Below are 16885 nucleotides of genomic sequence, written 5' to 3'. Positions count from 1 at the left end.
AGGTTTACTTCGTTCCTCTTTTGCTGGAGCTGCAGGCGGAAGGTTTGTGCTGGCTTCAGCCCTGCCGAAATTCGGGTCCGAGTTCCCTCATCACCGGGGGATGTGGCAGGGACCCGGCATGAACGGGACAGGTCCCGGGGCTGATCCCTGCCTGCCCTGGAGGATGCTCGGGGCTCTCCGGATCCGTCCCCAAAGGTCACTCGCTCCCTGCTCGGCACGGCTCCGGTCGGGTTATTCTCGCTTCCTCTTTTAACCCAGGTTTTTATTTATACCTAGCGTGGCACATTCCGCTTTTAGGCTCCGCTTCCAAATCCCTTGAAGTCTTTCCCTTGATGCTGGCGGGCTGTAGCCTGAACAAACGTCCTTGTCTGTGGGAAGAGGAGCCGCCGCTCCGAATCTGGGTCAAGCTCGGGGGCTGTCGGAGCAGCCCCGTCCGGGATCAAACGCCGCATTGTTCCTCGCAGGTAGCACAAAGGTCCCCCAGACGCCCCCCGGGTTCCAGAGCCTTTGAAAACTCTGCTGAAAAGGGCAGCCCATTTAGAAATGGGATGAGGGAAAGCTGCCGGGCCGAGGGGAAGCGTTTGGGGATCGGAGAGGGATTTGGGGAAGGTCGGGGCCAGCTGGTTGATTATCTGCGGTGATGCGCGAGGAGCCCCCAGCGCCGCTGAGCTCCCAACCCTGTGCTCGGGGACAGGTTTGGGACACAGGGACAGACAGACAGACATCTTTAAAGTTGTCTACAGGATTACGGCTAGGGTTAGGAGCGTTGCTCCACGCGGGGCTGATGGCGTGTTGGGCACCCAGGGGCTCGTGGCCGGTGGAGTTTTGGTGACCTGGATGGTGACCGCGCTGCGTCCCGGTGTCTTTGCCGTCCCTTGTCCTGCCATGGTTGTTTTAGGGATGTGCCCTGCTCGGTGCAGCTGCTGATGAGGCCCGTGCTGCTCAGGAGCTCTTCAGCGTGCCCACGGTAGTGTGCTCACAAGGAATGTCCTGATCTGGGACAGCCACGCTGCTTTGGGGTGAAACCCGCCAGTTCCAGGAAAGGCGAGGAAAGGCGCTGCTGGGGCCATGTCCCCAGCACACCCTGCCCGATGCCCCCGGAGCGAGGTGCTCCATCTCCACCTCTGGGGGATGCATTTTTGGGGCAGGTGAGGGCTGCCCCAGCTGCTTGCTTCACTGGGGACGTGATGGACCCCGTGGCAGCAGGGGTTGTGCCGGAGCTTTGCCTGCACCCAGCTTGGGGTGGGCACTGGTCCCACTGTGCCCCCTCTGCCCTGGCAGTGAATCCTAAATTAATATCGTAAAGAACGAGGATTTTTTTTCTGTTTATAAAGAGGGACAGAGGGGAGAAAACCCCGCAGATTCCAGATGTGCTCTGCAATGAGGCTGCATCTCACACCACCTCCCTAGCGCGGCGCCGTCCGTCCCATGGCACCGGGGATGCCCCCAGGGGCACTCGGCCACCGAACCCCGGTCACTTCTGGCTGGAGCCTCAGCAGTGCCCTGCGTGCTGCTGCTGTGTGCGCGCACCCCACGGCTGGATGAGTTTGGGGTCTTCCAGGAGGAAGCATCACCCGTTGGCGGCGATAAGCAGGGATTTGGGGGTGCGGACCCCCTCTGGCACAGCTTTATTGCGCCGCTATCAGTCCCCGCAGTCCTTCCATAGCTCTGTCCCAGTTTGCATAGCAGGGACACGCTGCTGGGATTTGGGAGGGTGCTGAGTCCCGCTGTGTGCTTTAAGGGCTGAGCTCTTGGGTTCGCAGTGGGGTTCCGGAGCTCAGCATGGTCTGGAGATGCCGGGGGTGGTGCTGCTGGAGCAGCTCGCCTGCCCGGCCAGAGGGATGCTGGAAGCGCGGCCGTGCAACGCGGTCCCTGCTGGGAAAGGAGACGAGCTCCTGCTCCATCCCTGCACATGGCACCCTGGAAAGGGGGCAGGGGGGCTCTCCCCAGCCCCGCTCAGCTCAGGATCGAAGAGGATGCAGCAGCTGAACGCGGCTCATCCCGAGTCGCCCACCAAGGACCGCGGCGCGTGGGGGACCCTGGCGTGGGGAGGTGCTTCCCCGGCTTGTGGGGATGCTCTGAGCGTCTGAACCCTCTTCTGCACGCCCGAAACTTCCAGCACACCTCCCTCCCCACACTGATGCCATCTTTGGGTGCAGCTTCCCACGTTTTAAGGCAACTCCTGAACCTGCTCGCGTTCCTCCAGCCGCGGCTCCCGGTGCTGCTGTCGGGAGCTGTGTTTGTCCTCGGGGTGTGCTGGAACCAGGCAGGAGGTGCTGAACCCATGCAGGGCAGCCGAGCCGTGCAGAAACAGCATCGGGAAGGGGTTCGAAACAGCTGAGCCCTGCTCCAGGGGTGCTGGCGAGACGGGGAGCCGGCCTCAGGTCATGCCTGCCTCTGATTCGGATGCAAAAAAAAGGACTTCAGACCGAGAGTTTGAAAATGCCCAAGGATAGTTCTCCCCCCCACCGCCTTTTTTCTTCTTTCTCCTCGTGAGCAGCATAATTTCTGGATGAAAACCAGGCCTCTTCCTGAATAGAAATGGGACTTGCAGTGGAAAGCATCACTGTGCAGCGGGGAGTGCGTTAAGTAGAGCGTTTCTGGATGAATTTTTGCACAAACATGACCGAGTCTGGGAAAACTTGCAGCATCTGAGTTCTTCCCTCGCATTTAATAGGCACCGTGTTTTTTTTTATTTCCACCCTCTGGATTATTTAAAGGCCAGAAGAGACTTTTAGCAACCTCCAGCCTGACTTCATGCAAACTCAGCTGGAAAATTTTGCTCGGGGCCGTGTGTCCCAGCACCGCATCCCTCGGGGCTGGCGGCGTCGGTACGCCCGCGCGCCCTCGTTGCTCCTTTTCCTGGTCCCATCTGGCTCTCGCCTGCTTCCAGTTCATTTTCTCCCTTCTTGGCTGTGTCCTCACCCTGCTCAGCCTCAAACTGGTTTTCTTTTTTTTTATTTTATTTTTTATTTTCCCCATAAACACGCCGTCACCAGGAGCCTTCCTCCGCCCCGGCGCTGCCCTTCCAGCTCCCAGGGCTGCTGGGTGCCGCTCCCGTGCCGTGGGTACCTTTCTCAACCCCAGACACATCTGGACACTTCCCTGCCCTCCTCTTCCTCATCTCGCCGTGGGGCAGGCGTGGGACACGATGCTGTCAGTGGCTCTGTCCAGGAGGAAGAGCCCTCCTCTTCCTCAGCACCAGCTAGAGGCTGCGGTAGGTGGGTGCCTCGGAGGGACACCCGCGGGTGCAGGTGGCTTCAGGCTGTTGGTGTGCAACAGGGAGGGAAGGGATCGCAGCACGTGGCGACTCGGGTGAGTGACACGTTGGGTTTGGGATGTGTTGGGTGCCTGGCACGTTGGGCATGAGGTGTGTGCGCCCCAGAGGCTGGCCTGGGGCTCTGCAGCGGGCAGGATGCGTGCGCCACGTCTGTGCCTCCCCGCTGTGTGCGCTCGGGTTGGCGACAAGCAAAAAGAGCCGCGTGCACCCCAATCAGGCAGAGCCTTAACCCTCAGGCTGGCTTTATTCTGCGAGATGCCGGCGTGTCCAGGCTGGAAACATCGATGTGTGGCTGGTGGGTGCCACACGGGGCCGTGGGTGCCGCACGGGGCCACGGGTGCAAGGCTGCGGGGCGCGCACGCGTGCAAGGGCGGACGTGCGCACGCACGTGGGTGTGCACGGCGCTCTCCTCCGGGGCTTGGGCTGCAAGTTCTTCCCCTGGAAGAGCAGCGAGGGGAGGTGCTTTTAATTATTTTAATAGGATTTTGAGGAAGGAGCGCGCTTGGGCTGCAAATCTTAAAGGCTTCGTCCCGTGTGGAGGCGCGGAGCGGTTCTGACAGCGAGCTGTGCGTGTTGGGAAATCAGCCGGGTTCTCCTCCTGTGTTTTTCTTTTTTTTTTTTTTCCTAGGAGTTTGGAGCATTTTTTCTTCCCTGTGATTTTTTTTTTTCCCCACCCTATTCATTACCATTTTTGTTAATTAGATTGTGATGGGAATGGTCTCTATTCAAAGGAAGAAACCTCTGAGATATGTTTGTACGAGTGTGCGTGTTTCGGGGTGGGGGGGAGCAAGGATGCTTGAAAGAAATCATTTTAAAAATAATTTCTTCATAAAGCTCTTTAAAAGAAAAACCCAGTTACCCTTCCCCCATCCGGCCCCCCCGGCCCCCCCCCCCAATTAAACGATTTGAATTTTCACGTTAACCGCTTGGTGCTTCCTCGGCGCCTCAGATGATTAGAAAGGGATATTCATTTATGCCTTTTAAACGCCGCCCCGATTAAAATCAGAGAGATTTTTTCCTTCATCAAAATCTAACATCCTTGAAAAATTAATTTGATGCCTCTTGTTATCAATTAATTGAATCTCGTTGGGAGAGAGGCTCGTGCGGCGGGTGGTTGGAGCTGGCCCTTCTGTTCTTAGTTGCTTTCCCCCCTCTCTTCTCCCTTCTGCTGCTGCTTCCAAACACTGTGACATTATAAAACTCGGCCTTTTCTTATTATTTTTAACTCATCTCATAAAATAAAATAAATGAATAAAACTTGGTCTCTCTTCCCACCCTCCTCCCCCATTCCCTTGAGTTCCTCGTCTATGAAAGCCCCTTTTTTTCTCTCTTTCTCTCATCCCTCTCTCCTATAACTTACGAGGCAGGGGGAGAGAAAGAAAGTTGGGGCTTTAGCAATTTCTCGGCGTAGCAAAGCGGCCGGGGTCCGTCTTTCTTCCTTTCTTTAACTGGGGATATTGGATATTTCATTTGAATCTCCCTCTTTTCAATTAAAAGTGCGCGGCTCCTTCTCTTAAGCCCGCTCTATTCTCCTCCTCTGTCTCTGCAGCCGGAGAAGCGATTTTCCTTTCTTTAATATTTCAACTCTTCCCCCGAGACGGGCTGCCTGCGTTTTTTTTAATAGACTTTTTCTCCCTCTATTAAACTTTTCCAATCTTCGTCCCTTTATTTTTTTTTTCCTTCCCACCTCTTTAAACAAAAAAAAAAAAAAAAAAAAAAAAGGAGAGGAAAAGTTATACGATCGAAAGAACTGGGTCATTCAGGAAGTTATTTCAATAACTTAGGAAAAAAAAAAAAATGAGGCATTAGCTTGAGCGTAACTCTCCGTGGAGCGAATCTACCTGGCTGCCTTTAGGTACGGGCTCTCCCCTAGGGCCCCCTTTATGTCCCCTCTTGAATTTGGGGTTGGGGTTTTTAGGGATTTGGGTAACTCAAGGAGTGCATCCCCGCTTCTGGTTGATGGGGTCGCGGACACGCTTGGTTTCCTCCAAGGACCAAACCCACACCAGGCGCTCGGTGCCCCTTGTGGAATGTTTCTGGGGGCGGTCACATCCCCCTCTCCACGACTGTAGGGGGACTTTGGGTGTTTTTTTTTTCCTTGACGTGATTTGTTGTGGGCCCTGCAGGTGGGAGATGCCGTTGCCTGCTTCCAGAGCTGTCCCGGCTTTGGTGCCAGTTCTGCTCCCTGGGGATGCCGAGGGTTTCAGAGGATGCCCCGCCGCGTATTTTTCCTTTACATCGAGCAGAAGGGAATCAAGTGGCTATTTCTGGGGTCTGCTTTATCCCGGCACCGTTCCGGGCCCTATTTCAGCACGGGCACACCGGGGGCTCTCCGATTGCTCATGCTCTGCCCCAACGCTGCTGCTTTTGGGCTCCTCCATCCCCCTGACCCCCAGCTCTCTCCAACAGCTTCCACCTGCAGGGACGCGGCTGCTGGACCCGCCGGGATGCTGGGTGCAGGTGGTGGGCACCCATGGGTGGGTGCTGGAAGCTCCCCGGGTGCTGCCCAGCTCGGGCTCCCCCGGGACCCCCACATGCGGCTCTCGAGCAACGCGACCGGAGCCCCCGTGCGCCACGTCACTATTTAATTAGACGTCCCTGATTAACAAAACTTGGCGTTCGGCTTCCTCCTGCCCTCATCTTTCCTGGCTCCGAATCAATGGCTTTGATATGCTAATTAGGGAGTAATTTAATTTCAAAAGGCCGCAATTAACAAGGGTGTTGTGGACATGCTGTAGTTAAGCGGCGTAATCTAATTTGCATTAGTAACAAGCAGGGACTAATTAGAAGCTTAATTAGACACTTAGACGGCTCTTGTGTTTACTTTCTTAATGAGATGGAGTGGGGCTCTCTCTTTTTTTTTCTCTTTTTTTTTTTTTTTTAATCTTTTCAAGAGCGCAGCGGAGGGAAGCGCAGGATGGAGCCGCGGCCCCGGCGCGTGCCCGGCCCCACCGGAGGGGTTTCGGCCGTCCCGGAGCTCGGCAGGGAGCAGCCGGGGCCGCTGCCCACCCTGGGTGCTGCCACGGGTGGGAGCGGGCTGGGGTCCCGCGGAGAATCGCCCATGGGGTTTGCAGCAGTTGGGACATCCTTGATGCTCGTGGAGTGTCCTCGGTGCTCCTGGAGCGTCCTCGGTGCTGTTGGAGCATCCTCAACGCTGCTGGAGCGAGGTCTGGAGAGCGAAGCTTGCTCGAAAGGAGTTATTTTGGAGCTGAGCAGGAGCTGCACCATGCCCAGCGCTCTCCTAAGGACTTTTCTTGGTGGTGACGCTCAGCTTTGCGGATGTACAGTGAGTAGGGCGAGCCAGTTTTTCGGGGAGGAGGCAAACCTCTCCGGGGTTGTTCTTGTTCAATTTCCGAGTAGCGGCAAATGCTCGCCGCTGCCTGATGGCCCCGGGGTGCTCGTGAACCCAGCTGGGGTGAGGGAGGCTTTGGGGTGGCCCCGGGGAGAGCTGCGGATGGGGAGCAGCACCCAGAGCTCGCGGTCCTGCCCAGGGAAGTTGCTGGGAGCAAGATGAAAGTGGGAGATGAAAGTGCCCAGAGGTGTGATCCCATTAAAGCGGTGCCTGGGCTTAGCCAATCCTTGGTTCCTTAAATCTCTTCTAATTTACAGTAATGCTTTAGATTCATTTTAGCTCCCCTAGACTTGTATTTTAATCCCCTTTCCACATTTCCATGTGTTTATGTGTTAATTAAAGGGTAAAAAGCCATTCTCCGAGCAATCCCGGCTGCTGCTTCTCCTCACCGAGCCAAAGCCTTTTAAGATTAGCCAGCCACTTCCCCGAGCCTCGCTCGGTGCCGGATCCAGCCAGGCAAGTTGCTCAACTTCCCATGGCTCGGAGCAAATCCACTGCCTGCGCCCCAGCCTCGTGCACGCGCGCGCCTGCTCCCAGCAGCACAGGGAGCATCCCACCACGGCGTGGGATCCCTGAAGGTCCTGGTTTAGCCAGATTCGTGGCAGTCTTGGATCTGTCCCCGCTGCTGCCCAGCCTTTGGGGGATTTGCTCGGCTCGTGCCGATGCTGCTGGTGCCCGCCGGAGAGGTTGGCGGCGAGCTGCGGTGCCGCGGGGTGCCCCCGTCCTCGTCTCCGCAGCCTGGCGAGGATGGAGCTGGATAAAAGGGTTGGGGAGATCGGTTTGGGGCTGGGGGGTGGAGAGAGGGGTGGAAAAAGCCTCCGGAGAAGCGCGATTGGGGTTTGCTTGCAAATGGCTGGTGTCATCGGCTTGTTCTGTGCTGGCACGATGCGATCCCACAAAACCGTGCCGTAACTTCCCTCGGCCCCCCTGGGAATAATTCCTCGCCTGCCTCTGCTCTTGCCCTGCTTCGATTTGGGCATTTGGATGCTATTGGGGGCTGTGTCCTTCGTTTCCCCACCCTGCTCTGGTTTGGGGTGGCAGCAGCGCGAGCGCAGCTCGCGAAGGGCGGCGCAAAGTTACGGAGCCCCCGAGGACCGCTGTAATAAGGGTATATAAAATAGGGGAGGCAGCTAAAATAGGTGTTTGGGCTTCTTAGGAGCTCGCAGCCTGGGATGTGCTTTATTTTGTGTGTGTCCCGGGGGCCGAGCAGCGCTGTTTGTGTTTGCATCCGTTGCGCCGAGTTGGGTGGAGGAGAAGCAGCCTCACCGCGGTGGGTGGGTTGGGGTGTCCCAAAAGTCCTCCGGAGCAGATGCCTCATCTCTTATAAAGACCCGTGAGCCCTGAGCGTGGCTCCCACATCCTCCTGCATGAGTCTTTGCCCCAAATTCATCCTCCCCTGGCCACCAAGGGTCCCAAATGCTTTGTGTTGTGGTGCGCAGGCCCCCACGGGATGGCCACATGCGCACCCTGTCCGGCAGCAAACCCCCTGATCTGTGCCTGCCCTCCCGGGGAAGCTGTGGGCATCTATCAGGCTGTTAATTGTGCTAATTAGAGAGTGTGGAGGTGTTAATTGGAAAGCCCTGGTATTGTGCCTGGTTTTTTTTGGGGGGGGTCAATAAAACTGAATTGATGACTTGGCGTGGCGCGGGCGCTTCGCAGGTTAGCGACAAGTCAGGGGATGTCAAGGAAATGTTACTGCTCAGATGAAGCAATCGTTAATTAAAAGCGACCGTAATTAATACACTCTCATCGCCATATGGTCCTGCTAAAGGCTGGGGGATTCTTTATTTGCAATTCCACTTCCCTTTCTTTGTCCTGCGAAAGGTGCGCACTTAAGTAAAAGGGGGGGGATAAAAAAAAAAAAAGGAAGAGCGCTCGTTCAGTGAAATGGTTTTGAGGCTGCGATGGTAATTAGCGATCCATTTGCGCAGCTTCTGTTGCTCATTGCCATTAGAGGGGTCCCCTCCCCTCCCCTTTTAAGTAAAACCATCATTTTGTACTTTATCTGGCTGTCGGATCTGCCGGCGGCGGGGACGGTCTGGCCAGGGGCCATGCCTTGGTGCCTGGGGGGAAGGTCTGATCCCGATTAGACCCTCCGGATCCCGGCGTGAAGGAGAATCCCTAAAATATTGCCTGTCTGGGGCGAACGAAAATAGATGAAAAGCCGGCGCTGTGATGCTGCACAGACCTCCGTCCGCGCGCGGGGCCGCACATGTGCCGGGGCACTTACGGAGCCCAGCGCCTGCTCCATCCTAAATCACAGCAGCGCCGCAGCCCTTGGCTTCATCACATTTTATATATATATATATATATTTTTTTTTTTTTTTCCTTTAAGGTTTTGTAAAAGTTTTATGTGAATGGAAATATTTTCATGGTTATTATTATTGCTTGCTTTTATGACTTCCCTCGCGGCGCTGGGAACCCAAACACAACCCCGTCCCGGTCGGGTTTGCGAGCGGGAAGGCGACTTTACTAGGCTTGGAAAGGGACCGGCGCTGGCTGCGGGATTCGCCCGGCTCTGCCGCATCTGCTGCAGCATCCCGGCCCTGCTGGGGGAAGGCGAAGCAAGCCCCCGGCTCCAGCTCCTCGATGGGAAGAGATTTCCTCCTAATTCCCAATAGTTAGGCTTCAATTTATGCCCCGAAGCCAGGAAAGTTTATATCCTTTCCAAAACTTTTTTCTTCCTCTTTTTTTTTTTTTTTTTTTGGCCTTTTTTAATACTTCCTGTTGTAACTCTGGATATTCTTGTTCTCCATATAAAAGTCAAATCCTTCTTTTTTTATTTTTTTTTTTAATCCTGCTGAGTTTTTTGGCCGTGGTGATACCTTGTGACTCCGGGACGGGGCCCGGTCACCGCTTTGCTTTTCCCTGCGGGGCTGCGCGCCTTTGGAGCTGGGGCTTTTCTGAAGGAAAACGAGAAAAGTAACAAAACCAAATTTATTTTTTCTAAAGGCTCTTGTGGGGCGTTGAGGGGCCAGCGAGCAAACATGTTTTTCAAGGGCAAAAGGTGTTTTCTTGCCTTCAAGGGCTCCCTTCCCTTCTGGGCACCTTTGCTAACCGGGCTGAAAGCCCCGTGGTGCTCGGAGGGAGGAATTTGGGGCAAAATCGGAGCAAACGGGGGCTCCGTCTCCTGCAGCTTTTTCTCTCCTCACTCGACACCTGCAGGCGAGCATCCTTTCCTTCGCCCTGCCCTTCGGAGGCAGCTGGAACGCCGTAATCCCCTTAACCTTGAGCTCTCCCGGGGCTGCCGGTGCGTCCCCGTGCAACGTGCACACGCGCGTGCTTGCGGCGCGCGGGCTGCGGAGAGGGAGCCAGCAGCTCCGCATGGGAATTAATGTCAGTCATATACCCTGCGGAAATGACTTTTGAAATGCATATAATCTCAAACATGCAAATGAGAAGCTTGCTTCACCCTGTTTAATATGAATGATCAGCTCCTGAATAGCTATTATTACACGCCACATTTCAGCAATTATGTTGTTCGCGGTTTGTCGTTCTGTCTTTTGGGGCGGGGTGGGGGAAGAAGGGGGGAAAAAAGAGAAGAAAAAAAGGGAGGAATGGTGTTCCTTCTCCCCGTCCCTCTTGCTTTATTTGTTCCCCTCCTGTTTCGAAGTCGCGGGCTGGCTCCGAGCGGTGGTGGTCGACGCCGTTTTGGTTCTGATGTGGGGAAAGAAGAGAGAAAAGTGGGGGTAAAACTGCGTCCTCTGCCCTTCTGCAGGGCAAAACGTGTGTCGGGAGGGAGGGAGAGACCCAGCACCCTGCCTCCTGCCTGCTCCCAGCTGCTCGGGGCTGGATGTGGCCCCTGGGAGCCAGGGGATTGCAGCTCTGTGGGTTGAGTCTGGGGGTGCTCCCTGTTCCCAAATCCCAAGGGTTTTCCTTCCCCCTGGACCCGGCACTCCTGCAGGTGGATCCCATCCCCGAGTCCCGCAGCGTCCCCACGCTGCTCCTGCGCAGAGCCCGGGGGGGGGACACGAGGATGCGCGGGGCTTTCACGGGAGGGGATCCTGCAAATGTCCTGCCCTTTGCACGGGGGGACCCTGAGCTTTACAGCTAACGAGGTTCCACTAATTAAACCCAACTGAGGTCTCTCCGAAACCACTCCCTGCAACTCCTCGCGAGTCCCTCCCCTAGCCAGGCTGCGCTGCCTTACAAAGCGGCTCCGCGGGACGCTCGGCGGCGAGCACTTGGTGCTCGTGCAGCCGGCCGTGACGCCCCAGCACCACCAAATTCCCCAGCCCGCGGCCTCTCCGGCTCCTGCTGGTGCCCCCCCGGCTCCGTGCGGTGCTTCGGGTGCTCGTGCTGGGGAAACCGAGCCCTGGATGGTCCCTGAGATGGCTGGAGTGGGACGCAGGACCCTGATCCTCTGCCCTGCGTCACGGGACGGTGCTCAGGGATAAAAGCCCTGGATGCAGAAAAGTGGTGTGCCTTCCTAGAGCCTGTATTTGGGGGAAACGAAGCTCAAGAGACACAAACGCTGCTGCCAGGGGCTGGAGCAGGGAAGGAGGGTGCTGGGTGCCGGAGCTGAGATGCTCCACAGGGGCTCGGTGGAGATTGTCGAGGTTTTCAGGGCGAATGGCGCAGCGCAGGCTCCACGTGCTCGGTTTTCGGCCGCATCGAAACTCTGCAACTTTGCCACTTCTGCCTTCGCCGAGCAAAACATTTTGGAATTCATGGTTCTGTGAAATATTCGCAGCTTGCAGGGTTTCCGTCAGGCAGGGGGAGAGCCAAAAAGCACAGCGGTTCCCCAGGAGATGGGGCACCCTGGCTGGCAGCGCCTTGGGGACAGCTCGTGCCACTGCCCGCACCCGCCTGCCCCACATTTGATTTTCTGAGAACTTTTTTTCTTTTTTTTTTCCCCCCTTTTTAAAAAAATTTTTTTTTTTGGAGTGCAGAGACCTCAGCTAAAACTGGGTGTAGCCTGACCACGGAATGGGCACAGGGGCAGAAGTTGGGGTGCCAGCAGCGGGGGGTGGCTCGATTTCTCTTCTCAGCCTCTACTTTTCTCCCTCCTCGCTCCTCAGGTCCTGCTAGCAAGTCATGATGGTTGAATCCGCCTCGGAGACGATACGCTCCACTCCCTCCGGCCAGAACGGGGTCAGCAGCCTCACCAACCAGCCCGATGGCGGCGGGGGCGGTGGGGGGAGAGAAGGAGCCGCCAGCGGGGAAGCCAACGGAGAGATGAGCCCGGTGGAGCTCCTGCACTTCCAGCAGCAGCAGGTAGGACGGACGCCCCGGCGCGCTGTGGTGCCTCCATGAGCTCATCCCAAAATATGGGAAAGGTTCAGGGACCTCTGGGTCCACCCGGGCCACCCCGTGTGCCACCAGGGCCACCCCCGAGCAGGGTGCCCAGCACCGCGTCCAAGCAGCTTTTGGAGATCTCCAAGGAGGAACCTCCACAACCTCTCTAGACAAGCTTTTGGGGGGGGTTCTGAGTATTTAGGGTTGGGGCAATTCTAGTTTCTACCCTCCCCGTGTCCCCAGGGCTGGTTGCACCAGCCCCGGTCTCTTTGCACCCATCCTTATTGAGGGCTGCAGGTGCTGGAGGTGGCCCCTGGCCATCCCTGCTGCAGGTGGCTGTGTTTTGGGGTGGGGCGAGCAGGTCCTGCCTGTGCTGGTGGGGTCAGCATGCTCCGACCCCCTTGGTGTGATGCAGGAGGGCTCTGGGGACAAGATAAAGACCCGTTGATGATAAAAAAATAAGGACAGGTTTTGATCTGAGCAGCATTCGGGCATCCAGGTGGGCGAGCAGAGGCGCTCCCCAAGTTTTGGGGCTCACGGTGCGTTAGGATGAAGAATTAACCTTGTGCGTGTGGTTTAAAATACACGGAACAGCCTAAAACATGTGTGACAGCCTAAAAACACGTGTGGCAGCCGTGTGCATGAGCTCTGTCCTTGCACGCACACGTGTGCACCTCGCAGGAGCCCTCTCGGTGCGTGTCCCCCCCCGGGGCACCCGGTGCTCTGCCTGCGTGCCCGCGGGGAAGGGGGCTGCGTGTGCGTGCCTGCAGGTTACCTTTCAAAACAAACTTGGGCGAAAACATAAATTTTCCTCCTCGGATACTAAATAAGGCAATGATCCCTGCCTCGTATGGAGATCGCCTCCCTGAGCCATAAATTCCAGCGTGAAAGCTGTAAAAAATTGCTGTGTCTGATACTTTAGTAGTGAGTGCTGTAAATCCATTACCTGAATAACAGCCGTTTCTCACGCAGTTAAGCCCCTGTTCCCCTGATCTGAAGGGTAATCATGCGTGTAATGCTGCTGCAAGTCACCCCTGCCGAACGCGCCGCCGCGCTCCCCTCCCTCCCCGCGCGGGGGACGGCCCCGAATTTCCCTTTGCTGGAGCCAGGAGGAATTGGGGACGCTTGTTCCTATATGGCCAAGGCGGTGTGAGCGGGTGGCACGCTGGCAAAGTGGTTGCCTGTTCTGTAGGAAAGGGGGAAAAAAGGTTTTTTTGTGGGGTGCTGGTGCTTTTGGCTCGTCCCCATGGCTGTCCCCTGGTGCTGTGTCCCCAAATCCTTGTGGGTTTTCTCCCAGCTCAGCCCCCAAATCCTGCCCTGCCCAGCACCTGGGCTTCGTTTGGTGTCTCTCCCTCGGGGTTCCCTCTGTAATGACCCTGGGAAGGTCTCTGGCACGTGTTGTTATGAAGGGAGAAGCTTTGGTGAACTTCCAAACCCGAATGACATCCGCAATGACAGCACCTCGGGGCCGGGGGGGGGGGGGCCAGGGACATCCCGAGGACCATCAATCTTCATGCTCCAGGGCGCGGGGCTGAGCGGCAGCTGGGGTCAGGGATAAATGGCCCCGTACAGGGAGTTTTGCACAATTAGGTGCCTCATGGAGGCCTTACACCATCCACGGGAGCATCCAGCATTCGCCCCCCAGCGCTCCTGCACCCTTGGGTGCTCCTGTCTGACATCTCCCCCCGGCCCGGCTCCCGAAATGTCGCCTCGTGCTGCTTTTTCTTAATTAATTGTGTGTGAACGCTGCGGGGTGGGGGGCAGAAACCCACCCGAGTGCCCCCACCTGAGCTCGAGGAGCCACCGGTGGCTTAAAGCTCAAGGGTTTGGTTGGATGGGGTGGTCCCCAAGGGGGGCCTCGTGCTCTGCCCTTAGGTTTTGGGTTTTTTTTGTACCTTCTGGTGCAAGGAGGGGTGGCTTGGATCTTTGGTGCCCGAGGTCTGTGGGCACCCAGCTCCCACGGGTGCCACCGTGTCCCAAACCGGGGCAGGGGGGAGAAGTTTGGGATTGAAATGCGTCCCTGTGGAGGCCGCTTGGATTCACGTGGGCAGGAGAGGGACTTTTTGGGGAGGGATTTTCAAGCTGTGGGGTGCTCACAACCCACTTGGGGCTGCCACGTGTGTCCGTCCCCACATCCCAGCCCTCTGCCGTCCATCTGTCCCCCCCCCCCCCAGCAGCCATTCCAGCCCCCTTCCCTTTTACTCCCCAGCTCCTCCAGCAGCGGCCGGGCCTCGAGGGCCTCGGCGTTTGGGGTTAAATCCCTGGATTTCAATGGAGGGGGCCCCCGGGGCTGAAAAGCTTGAATAGGCCGCAGGGCTCGCATTGTGCCGGGGCTGGCGGAGGGGAGAGGTCGGCCGGGGGCATGGGAGGGCTGCCCGGCCCCCCGGCATCTCCCAGCACCGTTGCTGTGGGAACGGGCAGGAGACCTCCAGCGAGCCGCCATCCCGCACCCGGCCTCCAAAGGGCCCGCCGCCTGGGCGCATGAATGAGTTTTTGGGAGGTGGGGGCCGACCCCGGCCCCCTCCCCGTTAATCCTCGCCAGGCAGGAAGCGGGGGGCACGGCACCGACCCGGCCCGGCTTCAAGATGGGGGTTTTGGGGGGGATGACAGGGGTTTGGGGACCCCCCCGTTGATGGGTGATGTTTGGGGCCACGCTGAGGCAAATCCCGATGGGTTGGGGTTTTTGGGGTGTGGGGGAGTCCCCAAATGGCTGCGGAAATCTGGGTCCCCCACGCACTCGTTGCACCTCGCTCAGCCATCACTGCCTGGATTTATTTGCGTTTGCTGCCCAAAGTAGGGCCGCAAAAAAAAAACACGTAGGGTTTGCCCCCCCCCGCTTTTAAATAGGGCCATTCAGAGCCTCCCCGGTGTCCCCAAGGAAAGCAGAGGCCACACAAACTCGGGGCACCTTGCACGGTGCCGCAGGGTGCTGAGCAAAGCGCGCCTGGCTCGGGTTTCCTCGGCGCTGGGGTGTGTTGGTGTGGTTTTTGTTTGTTTTTTTTCAAATTCCACCCTAAAATCCGACTGTGCAGGCCTGCACGGTAGCGCTTCCCAACTTGCAGCCCTACAGAAAGGGAGCCATCTGGAAAACCCAGCGAGTCCAGCATTGCTCTGGGGTTTTTTTATTAGGCAGAAAGTAAGAAAAAAAATATATATATATATTTACAGTTTATTGCAGACGCATGTAAAATCGGTGGTAAGTTATTAAACAAAACTGAGGCTTTTCAAAGAAGCGAATCGGACTTTTTCTGCAGTTGGAGAAGGGTGTGGATGGGGGGAGGAGAGGCACTTTGCCGCGATGGGAAAGATACCGTTCCATAAAACATGTGATCACATCTCAAATATATTGTGTAATCCGCTATTATTAGGGTATTTAAGATAAAAACGAGGCTGGAGCACTTAAGTGAAACTCATCTCTCTATTAGGTTCCTCGATTCGTATTTCATATTTTACTGACTACGAATGCAGGAGGGTTTGGTGTTGTTTTTTTTTTCCTTTTTTTCCTGCTTTTTTGTGGGGCGGAGGGAGGGGTGGGATTGTCGGGAGCTTGTTCCTTGTGTTCTTCATTAGTGGAAATGGGTTTAACCCCTCGCCTGGGAGGATCGAAGAGTCAAGAGTGGAGGAATAAAGTCCAGAAGTATTAGTGTGTGCCGCGAAAGGGAGAACAGCTGGGGCCGGGAGAGAGGCACGGAGCTGGTTGCAAAAAGGCCTTTTTTTTTCTTCTTTATTTTTTTTTTTCTCTCCCTGTGAAGAATTGTGTCATTTTGTTAATTCTGATCTCTTCGAGCCATTTGGTTCTGGTTAAGCCAGACCGGGGCTGGGCTGGGTGGAAGTGCTTTTCAATATGGCATCATTTACTGCTAATATCCAGCTAAAAATATCCGTGTGTGTGTGTTGTTTTAATGGCTCTAATTCTGGAATGCGACGATGTCATTTTTTATGAGGCTAGTGTAAAAAGTCTGTTTTAATTTTTTCGTCCCTTCCCGACCTCTTTTTATCTTCCAAAAGGAGCGGAGGGAAAAGAGGAGATCGAGGCTGCTGATGCTCTGCCCCCTTCCCTCGCAAAATCCTGGGCTTGGTGTAATTTTTAGGGCGGTTTTTAAGGCGCTGGAGGTTTAAACCCCGTGCGAAGCTTTGATCCCGTCCAGGTGGAAACTCCCTCCACTATTTTTGGGTGGCGGGTCCCACCCTGGGCTGGGCAGGGAGCAGTGGCTGCGCTTTTGGCTCCGGCAGCTGCAGCGTCCCGGCACCGGCAACGCTGCGAAACAAAATACCTGCTGGGGCAAGGGAGCTACAAAATACCCCAGCCGAGATCTTTCCATTGAGCTTTCGGGTTTTTGAGGAGTGCTTTTAGACCCAGGGGTGTCTCCGTCCTCGCCAAACTTTGGAAGCTCTTCACCTGCTGCTTCTCCGTCGGAGCAGGCGGCGATGACCTTGGAGAGGTTCGGCGCTGGCAGCTTTCATGGAGTAAAAGCTGGAAGATAAAGGACAAGGGGATAACTCAGGGGCTGAAGTGGGATTCAGGCATCCCAACCGCTGCTGGTGAGCCGTGCTTTTCTCTCCCTGCCTCCTCCATCACCTGGGCCTGGCGCAAACTTTGTTTCCCCAGGGGGAAAAAGGTGAATTTTGCGATCCTTGCCGGGGGGAGGCAGCCAAAAGCAGCCTCTCCGTGCCGGCTGGTGCAGCCTCCATCTCCGTGCATCATGGGGCTGGGGGTGTCCCCTCTGTGGGCACATCCGAGGTGTGTTTTATTTACCCCCCCTGCTTCTTTTAGCCTTCCTGGTGCTCAGGAGCTCAGCTGCAGAGCAGCTCGCGGATGGGGCAGCACCAAAAGTGGGCAGAGATGGGAGCGCTGAATCTGGGGGGGGGCTTCCTCCAGCATGCTGCCAGCTTGTCCGGGTACTTCCCAGGTTTGTGGTCAGCTTTAAAAATGCTCGTGTGGAAACCAGGGTAGCTACAGGTTGTTTTATTACGGGCCCTGTGCTGTAGTGCTGCCTCATTAGAGCAGTAGTGCA

General features: G+C 56.4%; 1 protein-coding gene across 11 annotated transcripts in view; it reads left to right on the top strand.

Moving 5' to 3' along the window:
• The window catches only part of FOXP4 (forkhead box P4), a 61489-nt gene that overhangs the window by 9088 nt on the left and 35516 nt on the right, over positions 1-16885 (top strand). For all 11 annotated transcript variants that reach the window (XM_072028301.1, XM_072028306.1, XM_072028307.1 and 8 more), the window contains one exon: positions 11654-11849. In XM_072028301.1, the coding sequence (XP_071884402.1) occupies positions 11670-11849 (180 nt within the window). In that variant the 5' untranslated portion in view covers positions 11654-11669. The remainder of the gene's footprint in view (positions 1-11653; positions 11850-16885) is intronic.

This window comes from Anas platyrhynchos, chromosome 27 (genome assembly GCF_047663525.1).
Source record: "Anas platyrhynchos isolate ZD024472 breed Pekin duck chromosome 27, IASCAAS_PekinDuck_T2T, whole genome shotgun sequence".
In the NCBI taxonomy this organism is placed as follows: domain Eukaryota; kingdom Metazoa; phylum Chordata; class Aves; order Anseriformes; family Anatidae; genus Anas; species Anas platyrhynchos.
Note: the sequence above shows the minus strand (reverse complement) of the source record. Positions and strands in the feature narration are given on the sequence as shown.